We start from the raw sequence: 9038 nt of genomic DNA, 5'->3' as shown, positions 1-9038 counted from the left end.
AAATTCAAAACAAACAATCACGCCATCTTTTTTTTTTTTTTGTCCGTACACAGTAATCCGGTTTTACAAAACCTTTTAACATAGATACACAAAATGTTTGTCAGTTAGACATTTTTAACGAAAGAATAAAATTTAATGAAACGTGCCACAAATCTTCAACATAAAAATACAACTTTTGATTCCTCCAATGACCTACCTTCAAACCCCAGCATTTGATTTTACAATTTATTGCTATTTGTAATTTGAGTTTTATAAGTTGTTTACGATACTGTCAAATTAGACTTTTTTCAGAAAAATGTAATTAATGTATTTGTAAAGTTTTTCTTTGGTGTACATATGCAATATCTACGTACATAATTTCAGGATTCCCCAATAAGAAAATACCGGTAGCTCCACAATAATTACATGTCATTTGCACTTTTAATGTGCTTGCCAGAATTATAATGACAATCAAAAAGTGTTTCAGCGTGACCTCTGGTGAAAAATTAAAAGAGCATTATATCCATTTTATGTACACATAATTTTTTCTTCTTTTACTTCTTATAATGTTAACAATCGGGTTTCGATAAACGAGGTGGGCAGAGAACAGATAGCCCATTGTGTAGCTTTGTACTTAATAACAAACAAATAAACATATTCTTTTACTGGTTTAGAAACAATTAAGTGTCCCAATAAGCTGCTGGCGGAGGGCGTCAGTAGAAGTATTTCAGTGCTAACTCTACTCTCAGAGAGCGTTAGTAGCGTTTCGGTGAAGCCAGAGAATTTCAACGAAAAATAATAGCATAGAAATCACATTAAAGATAAAACATGCTCATCCACACTCTTTACATTGAAAATTAACAGAATAGAATATCTGCATCAATTTAAAGACAGAATGATCAAAGGCAGAAGTCGAACTTAAAACTTTTATCTATAGATTTGTCTTTTCGTTCATTTATTTGTAAGTGTAACTGTGCTATGTGTGTTTTATTGTTTGTTCAACTATCTGTAAAAATGCATTCTATTTTGTTTTAATAGGATTTCGTTGTTTCTCTATAGCATTAAAAGATTTACCTCATTTTCAATATATCATTTAAATCAGGCTGAACTTGTGGGATGATTCTTTAGAGAACTAATTTTCCAAAACAAAAACCTATGTTTTGTTCTTTGTCTCTTGACAGACAAGAAGATTTAGAATGATAGTTTTTTCATTTGTTTGGATCTTTCACGCATCCCTACACAGTGACCTTTTCCATTAGTCTTCACTAATTTTAAACTGAGGAAAGACAGCTAGTCAACAGCAACCACCACCAAATTTTTAGAATTTGACCGTTGCTCTTATAACGCACCCACGGCCCCAAATTGTGGAGCGCGATTTCCTTTTCGGCAACAGATTCTTCGAATCCACAGTCAGGCACAGCAAAACTTAAGCCACGCTCGGCCTGCCCTACGATGAAAAAAGGGCAAGTATAAAGACAAAACCATATTTTGTTTAATTCTATATCTTTCAAAGCTTTAGCCTCTGGGCTTATTTTACGTAATACGCTGCCAGTAGTGAACCATAAAACTGACATTAATCTGACATTCGTCTTTCCTCTGTAACGTATGAACGCCCGCTCGAAAACCCGTTAATAATGAGAGATATATTTAAACACAATTTTGCCTCACTAGAGATAGATATAAAATGTATTTAATTATCACAAATGAGTAAAGTACGTAAAGTTATCGAATTATTAATATTACTCATCATCAGAATACTGCGGTCTTTACGTTTTTTTTAAATCACATGCTGACGTCAACCTAACGTCAACAAACATCCAGCCCCAAGCTGTCCGTATCCGTGTTTTGCCAGAAAGCTCTCTCATTGATCTACTTGACTTCCGTTCGTCGCTGTGGGAAAAGTTGTTCTAAAAGAGTAGTCTAATTAGTGCTTGATCGCCATTATGCATTTACAGGTGAGGTTATTAAATTTTTATATATTATTAATAATTTATAATTTCCTTTGTTCTGGGGTATTTGTAACAAACAAATACATTGATGTATTTAATTTGCTTTTCTTGTCTCCACAAGTTTGTTATTAATTTACTAGTTTCAATACTTGCAGTGGGCACAGCGCAGATAGCCCATTGTGTAACAAAAAGATACAATAGAAGCGATAATGTTTTAATAATTAGTAAGTAAATTTTCCTTGTGTTTAGGGAAGAAAAGTTAAGCAAAAAGCTACACATTGGACTATATGTGCCCACCACGGCTATCGAACCCCAGTTTCTAGCATTTTAAGTCTGCAGACATACCGCTATGCCAGTGGAGAGTAAGAAAAAAAAAGGAAAAATATAAATTACCCAAACTTAGTTTCATGCAAAAGTGGTAGAGCACAGTGTTCACCATATATAATATATATATATTAATTGAATACAATGAGTTTTTGTTACTAATGATATAAATATATCGAATCTCATTAAAAAAATACTATTATGTTTACCGTTATTTAGTACGGCTTCTTATACATTATTATTATTTTTTTCCAAGTGGATAAACTTTAAGTTAAACAAACAGTGGGAAATGTATGAAAGTAAAAATTGGACAAACATGTAATTTTTCTCATACTCGCTCATTCAGCCCTAGGAGCGCTATAACGTAACGTTCAATCCCACTTTTCGTTGTAGTCCAGTAGCCCAATAGTTGGCGGTAGATGGTGTGACTAGTTGCCTTCCCTCTAGAATATCAATTCTAAATTAGGGACGGCTAGGGCAAATGGCTCTTGAGTGGCTTTACGCGAAATTCAACAAACAAATACACAAATAAAGACTTAGCCATCTTCTCCCGTAATTAAGAGAAAAAAAAATTCTGTTGTTTTTGTACTATGAATAAGAGATGAAACTTCGGTTGGTTTTGAACATAATTAAAAGATAAGTCATCGGCTGTTTAGCTTATAAATAAGAAAATAAGCCTCAATGGTTTTTGGCAATAATAAAGAGACAAAGCTTTGAAAATATGCAGTGAAATTAAAAGGAAGCTTCGGCTGTTTACCTGAAATTTGAAACTCAAGGTAATGCATTCTAAGAATGACTTGTTGTTATAAGCTTTAAAGGACGGACGCTCTTGTATTCACCTAGAAAGGGAGTGGGGGTTGGGTGAGGCCGACACAACAGCTCCTGTATTTACAATTTGTACAAAGAAGCTAAACATTTTTAATAGGTGTTTCAATCCCAAAATTATCTACCACTTTTCAACTAGAGTACGAGAGCTCAAACATGCTTCGAAAAACCACAAACGTAAATATACTGTTGCCAGTTTAATAAAGTACATCGATAAAGTTCAATAAGAGAAACTTTTGCACTTATGATAAAGTTTTACACATATTACATCAAAATAATTTAAGTTGAAATTTAAACTGCATAATTTCTATATTGGCTCGATTATAGGACGATCTCGAATATAAGGCGACCCCCATTTTCAGAAACTATGGGATGTAAAAAATGAGTGTCATAACGTTCTTTTTTAGGCCTGCAAAAGTAATACTATAAATGATCAGCCTGCAGGTGGATTATTTGCAAGAATTAGCGATGACCTTGAGCGAATATCTGGCACGCATGCGTAGACGGATGCTATCTGGACATCCAGAAATATGACAGGCTAGAGTAGGGGGAAGGGTTCTGTGGTCGGCCGCGATTATAAGGCGACTATGTATTTTACACCTTAAGTATTATTTAATAAAACATCACCTTATAATAAGACCAATACGGTTCTTTTCCCCCTACTTTCTGAGTTGTTGACGTCGTATTATCATGAAATTTTGTGAATAATTCGTTACATGTGTTAGATTGTACCTATCGGTTTATTGCTATGAGCCACTATCATGTTTTACCACAAAACAAATAAACAATAACAAAAGCAAACGTGTATTTTAATGGGAATACAAGAGGACTGACAAGATCAGTGATCAAAAGCCAGTATTAGAGTCTGTGCTGAAACAGCGTCTCATTGAAACACAGAAAATTTATTTATTTTTAAACGCCACTTTCAGGTCAACTGGTCCTTTGTTTTAAATATTACTCGAATTTTTATTTTTTATTTTAAGGGATAATCATAATAACAAAGACATAAAGGTCGATAGGCAGATTTGTTTTATATTATTTATTATGATAAAAAACATTAAAAACTAATAAAACAAAAGACCAAGATAATTGAAATAATCAAGTGACCATTAAATGTAAACTTTATGATCTTAAAGGTACCCCCAGCTGAAATTAAATTCATTTTATGATTTATAGAACAGGTACCAAAAATAAAACAAAACCACCGTCACAAGCACACTTCTTAAATAGTCTACATTCACTTGTAATATCATCGTCACAGCACCGTATCGTTTTGTCTCATTATCTTGGAGTTCACATATATTTCTTGAACTTCGATCCCCATATTTAACCCTTCCTCAACTTGCATTGCTTAAATATTCCAATATGTCACAAAAAGCACCGCATGAAAAGTTTATGTGATATAAAAACGTGTTCGAACACTCAGAACTGTGAATTTAGCATCATGATATAATGAAAAATTCCGTTTTTTTTATTTTTATTTTACTCCTTTCGCTAGTAAATTTCTTTTACAATAAAAAAAATTAAAGTATTCAAACAGAACCATAATCTACATGAAATTTTCTTACAGTTAGAATGGGCAACTATATTAAAATTATTTTTATAATAATTTTATTTAGATAACGTCCGCCATTTGTACTTATTTGATGTACTTCAGTGATTGATTTACTACTAACTCTGATATTAACTTTTGGATGCTGATCTCTCCAGTCTTCTTTACATGAACCTAAATGCCTTACTTGAACTTAAACGCGTAGTTACTATAAATAACTACCACATTGATCAGCGTGCTAAAATTTACAGCATCGCTCAATAAACCTTGCGACGTTTATTATAAATTAGTTCTAAGTATAGAAGCCTATACAGTCACGTCGTTAACATAAAACTTGCTTTGGAGGGAAGATAAAAGTAGAGGGTGCATACAAAAAAGAAGACACACGAAAACGAAAGCCATCGAATCAGTCAGTAGAAAACTGCTCGAGAATACACGATGACGTCAACATGACGTAAGTTACAGGAACACATGCAACCTATTGGTTGATCAGATGGAGCAGGATTTCTATTTTTTACAAACAGTTAAGAGTTGAAACTGCGTAGTTTATATGAATACTATTCATATAAACTGGGCTATTTATGATGGAGAACACAGTGAAAAGACGAAAGATTACTGATATAAAATTACAGAAATAGATAAAAATCACAAATTTGAGAAATTAACAAAAAGAGAGTAGTGGTTATGTTAAATAACGTTTGCAAAGCGAAATGATAATAAACAAAAACGGTGACAAACATTATAACATAAAAAAATTATAGCTAGGTATCAGGTAATTGGAATGAGTAAAGACTCACAAATAGCCATTTTTCTCTCTAGGTTTGAAACTTACCGTATTACCCCCTAATCAACGCTTCCAGGAGCGTTGCAAAACTGCAAAGGGGAGCTAATTATAGTATTTGTGCAGTTCCGGATTATATTTTTGACATGTGGTTTGTTGATTTCAATGCTAATTAAGTGTGTGTGTGTGTTCTTATTCTTCTTAACCGCTATTTTATATAGCATTCGTAACGCATCTTGTATCCACAAATTTTCGTTAGTGCGTAGCATTTCTTTACTATCCACACTCCCAAAGATGTTAAAGTGTTTTGAAGTGACATTTGTGTCACAGTTCTGTAAACAGTGGCGAAGGATGTGCGACTGATTATATACTGTGTTTTGCGCATGCTCTTTAATACGTGAGCTCAGATAACGTATTGTAGAGCCCAAAGTTACACTTTGGACATATAAATTTATATATGACGTAAGAGCGATGCGTTATAGGAATCCTGTCTTTATTTTTAAAATAATTACTTAAAAGAAACATCGGTTTAAAGACAATTCTAAACTTAATATGTGGGTAAATTTTATTATTCAGAATTCATTCATCGAACACAAGGTTACTACACTGAGTCTATGCTAATGCATCAGTAGTAACAGAAGGTTATTTATGTTTTAAGATATTTAGTTTTAATATATATTACCTTTTCTTGTCTCCAGAGACAAACTGGCAACTCGGGAAACATATTGTATTTGCATTTATGACAAAGCTGCTAAGGCTGTCTACCACTTTCTGATGAGAGAGAAGGCAGTCAACCTGTAGCTTCCTACCATCCATTATTCACGCTAAAGGACTGATTGCCACTCTTATAACACGCCTACAGGTTAAAGTGGGGGGGGGGGGTATTTTGTGATATCGTACGGACTGGAAATCCAGACCTTCACCCGAGTGTCAACCCACTTCTCCCTCAGGAAACAATTGTAACTATTCTAATATTCGTGTCATAAGTTTGTCAGGTATTTTCTTCTTTTCAACTAGTATTTCACTTTTGATTATTTTTAGAATTTATATCTGAATGTAAACACCACTAATTAATTTGAAAAAGCCAGTACGACTTTATGTTTTATAATTTTGATACTAAGTTTGTATTCATGAACATAAGCTCGTTTCTTTGATGGTTCAGAAATACCGAAACTAGGGAGATGGGTTTTGAGTTGCTCTTGAGAAAGCAATAAATGTGAAAATGATGATGGGTTTAAAGAAATAAATGAATTTTGCATCTGAAAAGAACTACCAAATGAAGGTACTTATACATTAAATGCTTGGCCATTGTCCTCATAGTGTATTATAATCAGCTTTAAGTAAAATTTAGTTTTACCAATAGGCTATTGGAAGGTGCACTTTTGCCCAGAAAACGTAAACTCTCTGGGCTAATGAAGCAGAATCAACCAACTTGGACCTGCGAAAACACATGTGCTAAGGGTAACCAGGATGATATAGATCTATTTTATCCTAATTTCTCAGTAAACGCAAGGTGTGTGGACAATTGGAGCAGCACCGACCACCTTGTACAGTAAAATGCATTGGAAGAATGAAAATAGGGATGAAATAAGCGTACTTGGTGTTGATCATATAGATATATACACATGTGTTTGTGTTTCGGAAATAAGCAATAAAGCACGCGGAAGTTCTATTTCCTATAATAGTAGTTACGATTCAGCCCCCCCCCCCTCTTGGCTCAGGCCCACCCACAACTGTAGGGGTTGCGAGGGCATACTTACGCCATTGTTCTTATGCACCAAGTCAAACGTGAACCATAAGCAAAAGTCCTTCTGAAAAAATTTTAGTCTGTAAGTGGCGGAAAGTTAAGGCAATAAACTATTTTAGTTATATATAATAAAAATAACCCCAATATTTTATTCAAAAGCCATCATTGTATTTTTCAGAATCATCCTGGCTGTTTCCAAAAAAATGCATCAGGAATTTCCACCTCCTCTGGAGAACATTTTCATAATCAGAAGGTTTCTGAAAGAGATTTTCAAGCGAAGAAACATTGGCAATATCCAGTCTTTTGCGAGGACAAAATTGCTATCAACTGTGCAAAATTGATTTGCAACAATACCAACGCATCATCTTGCGTCAGTCCACAAAGGGTTCTATCATCTGATCTTTTTCATACCCCCAAAGAAACGCCCTTTCTTTTTTATCCTGTCGAAAACTACGTCTCAAAATTCAATACAGAGGAACTTCGACAAGAACGCGAAGCTAGAATAGCAAAACAGGAAAGAATGATCCATGAATCTCACCTTCTAAAATGCTTTAACTCAGAAGATTGGCAAATTCTTCTTCAGGGTGATCTGTCACAAGAATTTAATCGACTTCAACTTGGTCCAGTTAACCCAGGGATTGTTGTTTGGGAAGACAGTCAGATAAAAGTAGAAACTCAACATGTTGGCGGAGACGAAAACAATATATTTATAGCTCAATACAATCATGAAACAAATCAGGAGCAGGCGTCTCTTTGCAGTCTTTCTGTACCTAGTCTTACTATTACAGACGAGAAACGAAGACCTCCAATGCCAACTTCTGCTGAAGGGGTTTTCTCTGGATAAAATGATGAATAGAACTTTTTAGTATTATCATAAACTAAACTATCTATGTGCTTAAACATGGTATAAAAGAATAAATAATGTTGTGAATTTTATTTAAAATCATTAATAGAAATAACACATTATCTTTTTTTGGGATCAATGATACATGTAAATGTAAAACTTGTTTTATTTAATTTTCTTATATACAAAGTAATACGTTGATGTAATATGCTTAACTGAACAAGCACGTGTTAGAGAGAAATAGCTTGTATATTCAAAAGTTATATAAAAACTAAAGTTGTCTTTTCGTTTGTTTGTTTGTAATTAAGCATAAAGCTACACAATAGGCTATCCGTGCTCTTCCCACCACGGGTATCGAAACCCGGTTTTTATAGGTCGTTATCTTAGTAAAAACATACTTGTCTACTTTGAAGTCTGCTGTCATGTTGAACCTGCAGTCTACTTTACATTAAAGTTTTAATACAAAAAACAATACAAACTTAGTTCTGGAAAAAAATAATTGCTGCTCTTCCAAAATCGATAGACATTTATTGGCCTATTCAGAATATGCACCACGCTAGTTGTTTTTTTCAAACTTATTTCATATTAGGCAGTACTAATAAGAAAAATAAAACAAGTAAAAAAAAAAGTCTGAACACCTGTAAAGAAGAAGACTACGAGGAGGGTTTATTGTTATACTGTGTTTCCTGCAATGTGAACTTGGAGAAAATAATTCAATAGATCTATAGTTTTTGTTGATTTATTGCTATACTGTGTTTCCTGCAATGTGAACTTGGAGAAAATAATTCAATAGATCTATAGTTTTTGTTGATTTATTGCTATACTGTGTTTCCTGCAATGTAAACTTGGAGAAAATAATTCAATAGATCTATAGTTTTGTTGTAAAAGATGTTTTCCTTTGGAATTTTTCGAAAATTTATGTATGACACGGATCTGGCTGGCGTACCAAATTCTATACTTCTAAACGCTATTTTACAGTTATCAATAACAGGAGTCATTATTCCACACTACTCGATCTACATTCAAGGACAACTCAC

General features: G+C 33.6%; 1 protein-coding gene across 1 annotated transcript; it reads left to right on the top strand.

The window, feature by feature from the left end:
- Positions 1-1834: 1834 nt before the first annotated feature.
- On the top strand, positions 1835-8236 carry LOC106477902. The gene is made up of 2 exons (XM_013938422.2): positions 1835-1934; positions 7336-8236. The coding sequence occupies exons 1-2, from the start codon at positions 1923-1925 to the stop codon at positions 7999-8001; spliced, it is 678 nt and encodes a 225-aa protein (XP_013793876.1). The 5' UTR covers positions 1835-1922; the 3' UTR covers positions 8002-8236.
- Positions 8237-9038: the final 802 nt, after the last annotated feature.

The sequence above is a fragment of the Limulus polyphemus genome, unplaced genomic scaffold (genome assembly GCF_000517525.1).
Source record: "Limulus polyphemus unplaced genomic scaffold, Limulus_polyphemus-2.1.2 Scaffold171, whole genome shotgun sequence".
Lineage (NCBI taxonomy): Eukaryota > Metazoa > Arthropoda > Merostomata > Xiphosura > Limulidae > Limulus > Limulus polyphemus.
The sequence above is the reverse complement of the archived record's forward strand: the minus strand, read 5'-3'. Positions and strand labels throughout refer to the sequence as shown.